This window comes from Drosophila teissieri, chromosome 2L (assembly GCF_016746235.2).
Source record: "Drosophila teissieri strain GT53w chromosome 2L, Prin_Dtei_1.1, whole genome shotgun sequence".
Taxonomy (NCBI): Eukaryota; Metazoa; Arthropoda; class Insecta; order Diptera; family Drosophilidae; genus Drosophila; species Drosophila teissieri.
Genome location: NC_053029.1, coordinates 11,406,132 through 11,420,618, shown reverse-complemented (window position 1 = coordinate 11,420,618; position 14,487 = coordinate 11,406,132). Strand labels below are relative to the sequence as shown.

At 44.1% G+C, this 14,487-nt stretch overlaps 1 protein-coding gene across 3 annotated transcripts in view; it reads right to left on the bottom strand.

The window, feature by feature from the left end:
* Positions 1-257: 257 nt before the first annotated feature.
* The window catches only part of LOC122626198 (serine-rich adhesin for platelets), a 33,821-nt gene continuing 19,591 nt past the window's right edge, over positions 258-14,487 (bottom strand). The window contains exons 5-14 of one of the 3 annotated variants that reach the window (XM_043806364.1): positions 14,143-14,262; positions 13,614-13,781; positions 9,934-10,141; positions 9,638-9,874; positions 9,400-9,581; positions 7,679-7,889; positions 7,363-7,488; positions 7,153-7,295; positions 3,176-4,262; positions 258-3,072 (exon numbers count right to left, since the gene is read on the bottom strand). In XM_043806364.1, the coding sequence (XP_043662299.1) occupies positions 1,804-3,072; positions 3,176-4,262; positions 7,153-7,295; positions 7,363-7,488; positions 7,679-7,889; positions 9,400-9,581; positions 9,638-9,874; positions 9,934-10,141; positions 13,614-13,781; positions 14,143-14,262 (3,751 nt within the window). In that variant the 3' untranslated portion in view covers positions 258-1,803. Of the gene's footprint in view, positions 3,085-3,175; positions 4,263-5,229; positions 5,603-7,152; positions 7,296-7,362; positions 7,489-7,678; positions 7,890-9,399; positions 9,582-9,637; positions 9,875-9,933; positions 10,142-13,613; positions 13,782-14,142; positions 14,263-14,487 lie in introns of those variants that run through there. The other 2 variants (XM_043806365.1, XM_043806366.1) reach the window with 2 other exon arrangements.

Below are 14,487 nucleotides of genomic sequence, written 5' to 3'. Positions count from 1 at the left end.
GTTCACAAATTAGGCGCTGAGCAAGAAGAGTACTGCTTCAAGCAGTTCAAAAGTAGTCAAGCAGTGGAAAGTCCAATAAGAAGAAAGGGTTTTCTTAAATGATACTTTTATTTAGATTTATTTTTTATTAGAAGTGCATGTGCAATCGATAGCAAGGATTTTCCCATCTATTCCCTTCCAGTGCTACCACCAACTTTTTAAAACTATTTCGAAATGTACGTCGTTATCTCGTTTATTTGTTAGTTCTCAAGGGCTTCTCGACTTTTGGGGTTACATAAGTGGGTACACAAACAATTCCAAGCAAAATAACTTACAGATATTGGGGATACATACATGTACATACATTCTAGAGGGTCCCATAAACAATGCTCCTCAGCTACGTTCATCAGCTACGAATAATCAAACTAAGGGCGACTCTGTGACTCCGTGATTTTGTGGCAGATCATTTGAGATATTCAAATAGGTCGGGTGGGCGGGGCTGGTTTTTGAATCGATCGTCTTAGTCAAGTGCGTGCGTCTAGTATTATATTCTATATATATGATCTTCAGTGAGTACATTTATTTCGTGTTCGATTGTGTGTGGCTTTTGTGATATCCTTCGTTTCGTTACCGATATTTTAGTAAATTTGATTGCATTTCTGTATTGTTTTATTGTTTGCCGTTCTATACGACAATGCTTAACTCTTATGGGTTAAAATTTACGTTTCCGTTGCGATATTGCTGATAAGTGCTGGCTAATGTGTAATTTCTGAACAAAGGATAAAAGACTAAAGAAATCTAAGTTCTTCGTTATATGTTGGATACTTTCAACGCTGCCTTGGATTCTCCATTCAATGGCTTAACTTTCTTTGGCTTTGTTTGATCTCTTAAGATTCTTTTGGACTTATTTCCCTAGAATATCTTCTGTTTTTTTTTTAAATTTATATTTAAAACACGCTCCACGGGGGGCTTAAAACGATTTTAAGCTACAGTAAAACATTTTCAATGCGCCAAGCTGCGAAGCTTTCAAGTCTTAACTATTCAATTAACTACCAAGTAAAGTGTATAATTCCGCATAATTCGAAAACGGCTTTCCTTTTAATTTGTTTAAAAAACAACTAATCAGCAGGATGGTATTCCTTTTTCTTTTGTTTTTGGTTTTTCTGTGTTGTCTCGTGGCTTAGCAGTCTAGAGATAAGCTTTAGTAGAGAAATACGTATTCTAGTTTATTTCGAGTTGCTGTAAAAGCAATCGGCTAAAGTTCAATATAAAGAGAAAAATATTATTGTTACCAGAAGAAAGCTTTGAGTGTGGTTGTGTGGATTTAGCAAAGGCGGGGCAGCCCAATTATAGTTGCATATAATTGTGAGTGGGTGTGTGTACGTGTTTGTCTTTGTGTTTGTGTCGAACCCAGATTTGAATTGCTTTACCTTAACCAACACTGGCACTGGAGAAAGCCCTTAGAAAGAGTTTTCGGGAAGATTAATGGATATTCTATATATTAAAGATAAGAAAAGAGAATTTGTATGTTAAATTCTTAAATAATTCTAAAGGTAATTGGTGTACCGATACAAGATATCTCAGATGAAAGTTAAATGAATGGTGTTCGTCTTTGTACTATAAAACTCAATACCTCTATCCTGATAACTCTTTCAGTGGCCTTTCTCCGCCTACCATCTCGTACCTAGCCTAGTAGTTCTGTAACTTTATGGTTCCCCGTTCGATTTCATTTATATTTTTGGTTTCTTTATCACATGCTTTGCATTTCGGCTGCTCAAAACGTATCGGTATGTGCGCGTGTACTTAGTGTAATCGGGGTGCCCATTAGAGCTTGTCGAGGTCGGGTTCCTCCGGATCGGTTGGACTCATCGGGGACATTTCCACGCTGTCCAGGAGGGGCGTCTTCTCCTCGCTGCATGTGCTGCCCGGTGCATCGTCCATGTCCATCACGAAGATCCTCGAGAGATCGGCTCCACTGAGGGTGTGTCTCGACGGGGACTCGTCCAAGGAGCTGGTGGTGCTGCTACTGCTGTCACTGCTGGTGGTGCTGGTTTTGCTGCTGCCCTTGGTGGTGGTGTTGTTCTGGGTGGTGGTGGGATGGACCTTCGGGATGGCGATGGTGGCGATAGTGGCGATGGTGGCGATGCTCTGGTCGAGGGACTTGGATGGTGTGCGATAGCTGGCAGTTGCCGCGGTGGCCACTAAATTCGATTGGCTGGACTGAGCGGACAGCGAGGTGGTCTTAATATTGGTCGTCTTCAGGTGGCCGCCAATGGAGCAGCTGCTGCTCCACCTGCCACCCTGATAGTGCTTCTGGTGGTGCTCCTTCTGATTGTACTGCATGCCGCATTGCCCGCGTAACCCCTGACCCTGCGATGATACCGTTTGATTATTGTCATCGTTGAAGCTCATGTCGTCCTCGCTGTGCGTGTTGTTGATGGCCGTCTGCTTGAGCCGCACCAGATGCCTCTCGGAGTACGATTTCCGTGCATCCATCACGCGCAGATAGTCGGAGGACTCGCCCAAGTCCTCGCTCTTGGAGCTGCAGTACCGGGCCGAGTTTCTGGACGCACTGCCATTGCCACAGAAACTGGTGGTGACACTCAGCATCTGCTGACTGCCACTGAGCGATCTCCTGCTGGCCTGGGAGCTGCTCCTGCTCTCGTACTGATTGTCCCGCAGGGAGCACGGCGATATCCTGGGCGACGGATTGTTCTCCATCAGGGAGTCGTTGCTCTTGGCAATCCTGTTCTTGCGGTAGAACTTGCTGTCCCGCCAGAGGGTCTGCCTTCCGGTTCGCTGCATCTCGATGCAATTGCCAGGCTGGCCGGGCGACGTTTGGCTGGTGGGCGTGGCCGTGGGCGAGTCCTGCCCCTGACCTTTGCTGATGCGAAACGAGGCGTGCGTGAGCTTCTTGTACTTCTCGCTCTGCATGTTCACGCGATTGTCCGAGTGGGTGCGATCTGCCATGGGCAGGAAGGCATTGTCGATCCGACGCTCCTCCTCCAAGGAGCGAAAGGCCAGGCGATTCACGTGCTTCAGGTGCTGTTTGTCGGAGGTTCGCTTCGGGGACATGTCCTCGAAGGAGCTCACCTGGAAGGGACACTAATTAAGCTTTCATTCACACCGCAAGACTATTGGCAAGGTTTATACAAATAAAGCTAGGTTATTAAGAAGTTACTTTAGATGTACTCACCCGATATTTTTGAGAGAACACCTCTATCATCCCCGATCGCTTCGAGGGCGATGTGGTGTAGATGGAGTTCTGATCGTTGACGAGAATCTTGGGCGGATCAAACTGCTGCTGGGGATGTCCTTGTCCATGACCCTGCGACGGACCTTGACCCGCATTGCTGGTGGAGGCCAAGGACGAGCTGCTCGAATTGCTGGTGGCCGTGACCAAAATCTTTGGAGAGAGCGAAACGGGAAACTGTTGGGGACGTATATTTCCGAAGGAGCCGCAATTCGAGCCGGAGGAAGTAGAGCCCGTTCCCGACATGGCATCGTCGATGTGCAGGAAGTTGTTGGGGGAACTCTCGCGACAGGGCGATGAAATCGCCGAGTCCTGGGAGACCATGCTCCTGGGAATGGTGGCCAGTTCCAGGCACGTCTCATTGCCACCCGTGGTGGTGGCTATGATGACATCCTCCACGCCCTCGTCGATGGGCGATGAAATGGACTGGAAGCTGCTTAACCTGATGCTGGACGAGCCAATGGACAGGTCGTTGTCGGTCAGCGAGCCGAAGGCTGAGTCCTGGGAGGGATTACTGCGGCCATACTTGAGACACTTGAGGGAGTACTCCAACCTCCTGCTCTTCGAGTTCTTGTAGTTGCACATATCGGCAGTGAGCTGGTGGTTGAAGGAGGCCCCAGCCGCCGACGAAGTGCAGGCTGGAGCCTGAAGCCTCTGCGTTCCCGAGGAGCCACTGGCCTCCTCTTCCGGCTCAAAGTACTCCTCCTCCTGCTCCTCGTACACCTCGTCTGCGGCTCCCTCAGCCAGCAGGACATCCAGGTTGCTCTGACTGCTGGTGCTGCAGCGAATGGTCGGCGGCTGGGGATCCTGACCCGGCTCCTGGCTATTATCATCCGAATAGACGGCCGCAGGGTCACAATAGTGAATGGGCGACTCCGAGGCATACGAGTGGGCATATGAGTGGGCGGAGTGCCACTGCTGCAGGCGGAGCAGGTGCTGCCGATGGCAGCTTCCACCGACGACTATCTCCTCCAGGAGACCCTCCTCCGAATCGCTTGATATGTCAAATGAGTCCATTGTGCGGCTGATACTGCGGGTGGGGTTCGGCATGGGTCAGGTAAGTAAATTGGGAGTGTGGTGGAGAAAGGGCAGAGAATAACAATCAGAATTTTCAGAATTTTTCGTTCCGATCCGGCAGCGCTACCGGCACCTGATTCGATTTTCTTTTGTGTTCGGATTCAGGACTCGGATTCAGGATATGCAGAAAAGCCATGGCATGTCATTGTATGCGATGAATGCATTGATGGAATTGTGAGTATGTCTGCGAGAGTGTGCTGCACTAGAAGCGGCAATACGTGCGTGTTTTCAATCAAGCTCGAGTTGGCTGCTCTGCGTTCAAGCTCCTCCCAAACTCAATTAGTGCCCCAAAAAGTGGCAGCTATGCTGATGCATGGCCATAGTTCGTAGGCTGATATGGATAGTCTGTGTCATGGATATCTTAAAGTGCGGTGAACTCAATTAGGCAGCAAAGATATGGTGTGGTGTCTAGCCTATCATTCGGTTGTATTCGAGCTTAGTCTTCTTTTAATCAGAATATAAAGTTATGATTCAAAGCTAAAATTGAAAGTTGTTACCATTTAATGGCTCCACAATTAAGAGCTTTCTGTGATTTCTCAACCTTAGTTTCAATATTTTGACTGCACTCTATCCGCTAACCCAGTTAATTGGTTTTCTCTAGAGCATGCAAGAAACAACATAAACATAAAGTTAAATATAAACATTTTTGTTACAAGCTGCATAGATGGGACTCATTGGAGAGGGTTGAGCAAATAACTTACAGCGGGGGAAACATTTAAATTGCAATTTGCCAAAGTAAACAACAGACATTGGATAATGTGGTTTGCACACGTTAAATAAATAAATATACATATATAAATATATATATATCCTGCTGGCCCTTCTCGATGCAGGTTCGATTTGGTGGTGCAAAGTGGTTGGCTTGCTGGGCGGTGCAGCTTCTCTTGGTGGTTGGAGCATACAAAAGTTTTGCCACTTACCACATTTGGCTACAACAAACACTATCAGTCGCAACTTTTTGCACTTGCAGCATTTGGATTCGGATTCTCCGTCTGGTATAAAAACATTAATTTTCGTACAAAAAATGATGTGTTTGCTTTATCGGTTTGTATATTGATTTTATTTAATTTTATTCAGGTATTCATTTGGGTTTTATTTCACACGATATTCGTTTTGTAAATTTGAATTGTGAGATACTTTTTGTGAGTTGTTCATTGTTGGTTTTGGGGTTCGGGTTCGGATTTCTTTGGTTTTGGTTTCGGTTCGGTTTTGGTTTGGTTTAGTTTGGTTTGGTTTGGTTTAGTACATACGAAAGACTTCATAGGGCGCAGGCAGAACACTGATGTTGTTGTTGTAGTTGTTGTTGGTTTTTGTTAGTCGAACGGGTTATGTAAATAAACAAATGCAGAAATGCAAGAGTTTGTAAATCAAAAACAAAACACACACATAGGTAATGTAAACAAAAATGAACGTTGAGAGACATTCAAGAGCGGATCGGTATGTGTGTAGTAGATGATGGGTTTGGTGTAGCGGCAACTGTAACGGGAACTGCAACGGTAACGGTTTTCTGGGCGCTTTCGCAACACTAAGTTAGATAGATACACACACACATACACACACAACAAAGTTGAGTAGTAGTAGTACATAGTAGGCGTTAGGAGAGAAAGAGAGAGTAAAACATTGCATACGGAAAAAATACTTTAGTTGAAAAAATCCTCCACTACATATGTATGTTCTTAGTTATTATGAAAGTAAAACATGCGTTTGAGTATTTAATTATATTATTATTTTTTTTTAAGGCAGCAGAGTAAATTTACACAGGGTCAGAGATGCTTAAATATACATGAGGCAGCAAATGAGCACTTTTTCCCTGTATTTATTGTTTTGGGACTTTTTCTCCGGCTAGTTCCTTGTTTCCTCGCTTTTATCACTCAATTATATTCCTGTCTTGTATGCATAATTTTAAATTCTGCCTACGGTTTCTGGGGTTGGACCCGTCCGAGGCGCAGAGGCGCAGAGTCCAGGACATTATCATAATTACCTTTAGACACGCACAGGCACACGCACATCGTCAGGCCTGTGGCAACATTTTCCGCTTTATCTCCGCTCACAGCGTTAGTTTTTCCCGCTTTCTCGTCATTTCTTGCTTCTTTTTGTTTAAAATCCTCTCAGATGTGTGTGTGCTTTTCTCTTTATTAGCCCCAAAAGCGAGTGCACAGTAAGTGGATTAGCGGTTCTGTGCGGGGTTATACATATTTGGCGCCCAACGTGGGGCCCACCTTTGCGGTCTATTCAAATTTCGTTCTATCCAGTACAAATATTTTCTGTTAAGTGCGTTCAAACAGTATTTATGTTAAAAACCAGTTATGAAGCACTTCAGTCATATTAGCGATCGTTATTAAATTTCCCGACTGTGTGGAACTCAGCTGCATTTAATAGAGCCTGTCTAATATGGTAATTTAGGTTAGGCGTTGTCAATAAGTGAAAACAGCCGCCTGTCAAAAAGTTTACTACTGATAATAATTATAATCAATTAAGCTACTAGAACTGAATACTTTTAGTAAAACTTAATTTAAATAAACTAGAAAAACTAAAGGCGCTAGTGGAATACATTTTAAAGCCATTGTAACGTATTTTGTAAATAGTTATGTATGTTAATTTTTTACGACAATACATTGCAGTCTAGACTCGCAACCCTAATCCTGCACCGAATTGGTAATTTCTGGATGAGCATACAAGACCTGCCCTTCCTCACACGCCGACAAAAACATGACAATGATCCGAGAGTATGAGTCAGTGTGTGTGTGGTGAGGGACAAATGTGAGATATGCCAGTGGCCGACAGAGTAAAACTTGCACGTTTGCTTCTAGGTGAAATAAGGGCTACGTGGGGGCAACACTCACCCAGTTCGTCGATCGTGCGGCGTCGTGGGGGGCGTGCAGGGCGAGTTGGCCTCACTGAGGGAGTGGCCCAGGGAGGCGCATTGGCGCTTCTTCACCGCTTGCAGCAGGTTCAGGGTGGACCTGCTGAGGCTCGGCTTAATTGTCTGCAAGTATCATCAGGCATTAGCTGAATGCAAGCATCCAATAGAACATAATCACAAAGGTACTTACACTAAAACAGGGACCGCGCAGCTCGCGCAAATCGATGCTGCGAAACAGATCGCAAAGGACTAGGTCCTCGACGGAGGGGCAGACACCGCTAGGCGGCTCAAAGATTAGACCTAATATTTCCAGGATCTGCAAAGAAGATTACATGGTCTAAGTATAGAGTTTGTAACACTAGGATGCTAGCAAATAAACTATACTTTACTTGTTTTCTTGTCTGCAAAATAAAACAAAAAAGAAAATAATAATAATAAAAATGATAATGGTATTTATCCAACAAAAGCTCTTGGCATGCTGTGTTGCATGAATGGACTGTACTGACCTGGCCAATTTGTGGATAGTGCTGCAGCTCCATCTCGAGCACCCGCATGGACGGCTTGGGGGTGGCCAGCTCCTGGCCCGTGCACATCTCGTAGAGCAGGTGGCCGAAGCAGACGATGTCCACGTTCTCGATCTCGGTGACCGAGCGGGACCACATGACGGCGTTAATGCGCGAACTGAGGCCCAGGAGGCCGTTCTCCAGGCCCGATAACCTGATGGGCGGAGTGGGGGGAAACGGAATAAATGTCACGGAAAATTCATAATTAAATGGCGCACCCCTTCCCTTCCTTTCCCTCCCTTTTGTTTCGATCTTAATTATGCAACATATTCGATGGCCGATACCCCGCCGTATATTGATGGCCAACACGTGCAAACGTCGGCCGCAAAGTGTCTACTTTTATGGATTTACGTGCGAGCGAGAGGCAGCTGGTACCATCTGCCATCTCGTTCCCCGCCGGCTTTGTGCCTTTATGACAAAGAGCGTATGTCAGACCTGATATGACAATATTATGGCACTACACTGTGTTGTATCTCGGGGATTGGTTGGGGCTTTCGGTTCGAGGGTCCTGCCGGCATTTCCCAGTGTTCATTAGGCTAAATGTTGCTGACTAGCTGCAAAGGTATTCCAAATTGGCTGACAATAGAGGTTCTGAAGATGCTAGTTGCCGTTGGCTTTTGTTGCCAGCTGGCTTTGTTTATACTATGATAATTTTAATTAGTTTTGCAAATCAGATAGCTCAATATCTATACAAAAGAAGGTATTTTCAATACCAAAAGCTGTGTTATATCGGATTTATTCATAGGCTACCTAAGAATTAGTTGTAGCTAAATTTGCAGTCAAACGCTTGAGTGTTAAATAAATCCATGTTTTTGCAGCTGAGATAAAACAATGAAAGCGTTGAGCAGACATGAAATCTTTTCCTTTGTTATTATTGCAAGAAGTTAGAAATTCTTATTTCAATCCCACTTGAGCAAGTATTTTCCTTTCTACTTCGTCAATCAGCTTTTCAGCTTACTAAATTCCGTTTTACCCATTTTCTTCTCCTTGGTCTTTCAACTTTCCTGTGGAAAGCTATCAACATCGATGGCTGTACGTATGTATAAGCAATTTATATGAAAATCAGCTCTTCAGTGCGCACAGCGATGCCCTGGCGACGAAGGCAGCAAAATTGGGTCATGCACTTGGCGCAAACTTGAACGCAGAAAATCCGCACTTTAATCGACTCTCACCTATAGGAATTCTACCATCCAAAAGCCGCCCTCCCTCTTTTTTAGCCCCCTTCCTGGGCTGCAGTATAAGCAACTTTTTGTGGCAACCATTTATTTTTAAAATGGCAAATGGCAAAAAGCTAAAGCTTTATTTTTGTTACACCCATACGATGTTTGCAAGTGGGTAGCTGTGGGTGGCGCTTACGCGTTGTCGCACAACTGCTACATGGATAATGGAAAGGGGGCAGGGACATCAAGGGGTTCCCGAAACAGGGACATGCATTTAAAGTGCCCTGAAATGGCCAGCGATTCTGGGGAATTGCTTTTAATTCGCCATTTAGGCTGAAATCGATGTCGGTTCTATTTGGGTGAATTTTGAATGACTGAAATCTAGCAGTGGGCGTGGGGTGGCAGGGCTCCGATTCGATATCAAATATTGCAGCCATTATTAAATTAGTTAACAGTTGAGTGGGCCCCAAACCAAGGTGGACAAGAGGGACAAGGGGGACTCACCTGGCTGCCCCGTTCTGCAGGATGACATTGCCGCTGTGCAGGTGACCGTGAAGCGGAAAACCGCGCTCCTTCAGGAAGAGCAGTGCCTCCAGGATCTGTCGCCCCAGTCGCTGCACCTGGCTCACCGGTAAGCCGTTTGGCTTACGCGTATACTTCCTGGTCCACGGCTCGTTCCACTGCGCCTGAAATGAGGAATAGACTTAGGAATTTTGGGTTCTTGGATTGGGTAGTTACTCACCTTATATATGAGATCTTTGAGGCTGCCCCGCGAGTTGAAGGGCGTCACCAGGCAGGCGTAGTTATACGAGCTGTTGCGCAAGAAGCCCAAATCCAGAACGGGATATATGTACGGATGATGCAGCGAGCCCAGGAGCTCCATGAGTATTTCCCTGGCGCTTTCGTTGGGCGGGAGATCCTCGAAGGCCACACAGTCGGGGGGCAGAGGTAGCAGAGTCTGCAGACGATCCGTGCGTACCTAAAATACGTAAAAACATTAAGCTGTGAGATAAAACGTATATTTAAATTATGTGTTACCGAGGCATCTGTGACCAGAAACCAGTTCTTGCCATGCCTCGAACCGATCTCATCCAGGTGGGCAATCACTTCGTAGCGCCCATTGGCACCCTGAATCCATTCCTGCGTGGCATTCAGGGCCTTCTCCCGCTGAGCCCGCTCCCGCGGACTCCGCTCCACGATCCCATTGCCACTGTCCAAGGCGGAGTACTGGTACTTGATGTTGGGCCTAAAAAAAAGTCAACCAATCGTTAGCTTTCAGTTCGTTTGGATTTCAGGGATACAAAATGATTTAAGAGCATACTTAGTTTAAGATTTGCTAATTAAGGAAACTTGTTTGTATAGTACAACTAGAACTAAATGAATTAGACATGGCTTTTTCGAAGATGTCTCAACATTCATCGCATCACACTCAGTTTGGGCAGGTATTTACACGATAAACAGGAGTGAGCACTTGACATACATTTTCCCACAAGCTCCCACATTTCATTTTAGTTTCAGAGCTTCACACTATCTAATTTATTCACAGAATCTTTATTTATTCATCGCAAGATATGTATAAGGACCAGTCACCACTCTGCATTCCAATGGTTAGATGAATCTTTTTAGTGTGACTTGTAATTATTTACTTGGCTTTATGGGCTTTCTAATTCATTAACAATGATGATTTCGAAATAAATTTGTACATTTCGTATAGTCTACATTGTTAATTCTACCAAATGTTGAATGGGGTATGTGTCTCTATGAAATATTCATCTTTAATATTCATTCAACTGACCACACATCCTTATCCCTAATCTATACCTCAAAAAAAAGCACAAAAAATTGTCATGTATAGGTCACGGATAATCGTTGCTGAAATGTTGCCCAAAAAAAGAGAGGCACAAAATAATTTGGACAGAACAACATTTTTCTGGCAAGTTGTGAAAGGTGCCGCAGGACGAAGGAATTTGCAACTCAATGAGGACGGAAAACAAAAGGAAGGGCCAGAGGAAGAGGAAGTAACTGCCTGCACAATGGCGCAGCGGAAACGGAAGCATGAGTTTATCATTTCATTTCGGTTGCCTTTTTTTGGGAGCAATTTATTTTTTGTTTATTTGTTGCAAGTGAAAGGGTGTACAAAGAGAGAGAAGTGCAGAAAAGAAACTCAAAATGAAAACGGTGTCAAACGAAATGAAAAAAGAGAAGAAAAGCTAAACAAACTGCACTCACTGGGAGGCTTATACGAGAAAGAGATGTTAGAAGACGGAATAACAAAAGGCAGATAGAATGTAAAAAAAGTTGGTAGTAGAGGTTGAGAGCCGGGCTCATAAACAAACACTTACGGGCCACTCAATCAAAACAGAGCGAAGGTTAAGCACATCCTCGGGTTAAGTTTAGCATGTGTTTGAAAATTTAATAATGCGCAAAACGAAGAGCAGTAGAAAGTAGAAAGAAAGTAGAGAGTGGAGGGCAGCAGGGGGACAAAAAGAGAGTGAAAGTGTGTTCGTGTGTGGCATAAAATGTTGGCCAAGAGGCGTATTTCTCTTCCTCTCACCCCATTTCACTTTCATTGCGTCACAAGAACCTCCAGAAGCGGAATAAAAACACAAACACACAGGAAAACCACATTGTACCTCTCTTAGCACACATTTTTGACAGGCAATTCGTTTTAAATGCATTATCTATTCTAATACCAATCATTACATTCTAAGATACTCCTTTCGTCATTTTCACTTTAATATATATGTATATTTTTTTCTCTGTGTATGTGTGTGCCAGCTAGACCGAAACAACCAAAAGCTGGCAAAACTCTTTGCCCATTGCCTGTCTCTTTAGGCGCACGGCTTGCGCTTTTGGCCAACGGTGCGTATGTGAAATACTTCTCATTTCCCTGCTGCTCAAAGGACCTTGACTCCGATTGCAGCTGTAGCGGGTTTTAGCATCCAACTGTGTGTGTTTGCTGGAGAGTGTTTCTCCTGTTTGTTTGTTTGTTGACTTAAGCTAATTTTTGTTGCGGGGCGGAGAGGTGACTTTCCCTCGCTTTCACTCTTGCTGATATTGCAGCTTAAATATTTGTCAAACACTCGACACACTTGTTGTTTGTCAACTCTGGAAAGTGGGAGAGAATCAGGGGGTGGGTAAATTCTACGAAAAACTGCAGGAAAGGCTTAATGTCTGAACTCTTTACAAAAGTTGGAAATAAATTGGTTTAACCTTCTAGACTATCTGCAATGAATAAGTTCGATTTTATTGCAGCGGAAATGTCAAGCTTCACAACGTCCTAGGTCATAAAACATTTTAACAGCTTTAAGGAGTTTATGGAAGGCTTTTCAAAATGTTGTAGATATGTCTATATATCTAAGTCAATTGTTTTGGCAAACAATCCAATTAGTTTATAAGACCAGCTGCCAAATATAAAATGATAATTAAAATGAAAGTCCCTTTAAAAACCGGGTGAAATTGCGTAGCAACCTTTTTCGATGTATCAAAGCAAATTAACCCAACAGTTCCAGGGTCAAACCCTTCTGGGAAATGCTTAGCTATAAAACATCGTGGATAGATACTTCACAGTCAAACCAACTCGATTGGCGGGGAACTGAAGTTGAAATATTCGGATGCCGCGCGTAATTAACGTGCTCGTGTGTGAAATTTTTTATTGCATACTTTGCGGCACCCACACATGCATATTCACCTGCTCGTTAGGGGCACACAAACACACCCAAACACACAGACACACCCACTCACATCGACAGACACTTACACACACGAACAGATGCTCACGCTCGCTTGCACATTCATCATACGGCTCAGCACGTAGAATTGCGGGGAGGGCTGAAGGGAAGGGAAAGGGAAAGGGAAAGGGGGAGGGGCAAGAGTCCTCACAGATACTCACACACACACACACTGTCGAATCAATTTTTCGCCCTTTTTCGAGCGAACTTTTGCCAAGTTGATAATTTAATTTGCAATTTTTGTACGGTGTGCCTGGGCATCTAATTTGAGGAATTTTCACCTTGGAAAAGTTTCACCTGCCGCTGGAACAAAAGAAAAATAGGGGATAGGGGATGAGAGTGGTTTGGAAATGCATTCTATCATCGCACTTAATGCTTTGACTTTGGCAATGCCTTTGGCTTTTCATTTCGAATGAAAAACTTTTCGAACAAAGTTGGGCAAAATATTCAGCAACCGAGAAAAAGAGTCTGTTTAATGTTAAGGCAAATATGTATGTGGGTAAGCAAGTATACATTTTTTGATTTTAAAAAATCATTGCCCACAAAAGCTTTCAAGTTAATTACTTTTTTGTGTGGCTGCCTTTCAAACCTCTTGAAAACATTAGACACATTAGTTGGTTTTTCCTCCGCATTACTTGCGTTATCTCTATGTATATACTTGTGCATTTGTGGTACATCAAAATAAGTTCGAATAAAATGAATTGTTGGTGATTTTTCTACGTGTGGCATACATTAAAAGCATTTCAGGTCTCTAATTCTATTCGTTTTTGGCATGCAAAGTGCTGTAGAGCTGGAAACGTAACGCAAAAACTCAAGTAAAAGAAATCAAACTCGGCAAGCAACAGAAAAACTTGGCAACGAAATCTGTACACTAGTGATTCTAGCTGATGTTCTGAATATCAAGTGTGGGTGGGTGCGGGTGCGCAAGCTAAATACGAAATATAGTAGATTAGTTAGTACAGTTTAGAGTAGAGTAGTAAATGCAACCTTGTTGTCAGTACTGAATCTATGGTATCTCTACTTCCGGTTTCCGCTGGCATCGACTTGCTAAAGAAGAGCCTAGCTAGATTGTCTAACCTCGCGCTAACCAGCGGCGATTTCTCCGAGTGCTCGGATAGATCTGAGTTATCTTGCTCCGAGCTCGCCGACCGATTGCTGCAAATAGAAGGGTACACAGTGGTGGTTGCGGTGGGTGTTTTTGGTTGGTTTGGTGGGTATTTGGCAAACAAATGAAAAGAAGAGCAATATACAAAAGAAAATACTGCGATAAGTGTGTGTTCTCTTTCTCCTCTCATCTTGGTCCGTCAAAGAAGCTTTTCACTTAACGAAACCAAAACGTGTGATCAACTAAATCATAAGTCGAGGTACCTGTGCACTGTGCTCGCTTCAGCTTGAGTGTGTGAGTGGGGCTAACACACACACACACACCCACACACACCCGCACACACATTGCAGAAGTCCCATATACACACACGCATATATGTATGTATCTCTCGCCGATCGGTTGGGTACTCACCTACTGTAGATCTGTCGGCGATTGGCAGCCGTCAGGGCCGAGACATCGAACTCAATGGCCGAGTTGGAGCGTTTCAGGCCGTTCGCCTTGTGCAGCTTCTTCATAATGTTCCTCACTTTCCTGTTGCGTTCGAAATCGGTTGTCGGTTATCGGTTATCGGAGGCATTTGGTATTGGAATTTCGGAATTTCAAACTTGTTTCAAGTTAGGCGGTTGAAAAGGATTCACTTCGCTTTCAGCGCTTACATTGAGTTTCCAAAGCTTTACATTTTTGTTAAATTACTGAGCAAACTATTGAATTTTAGAAAAGATGACGAATCTTTAAGATCCAATGCTGTGTATGAAC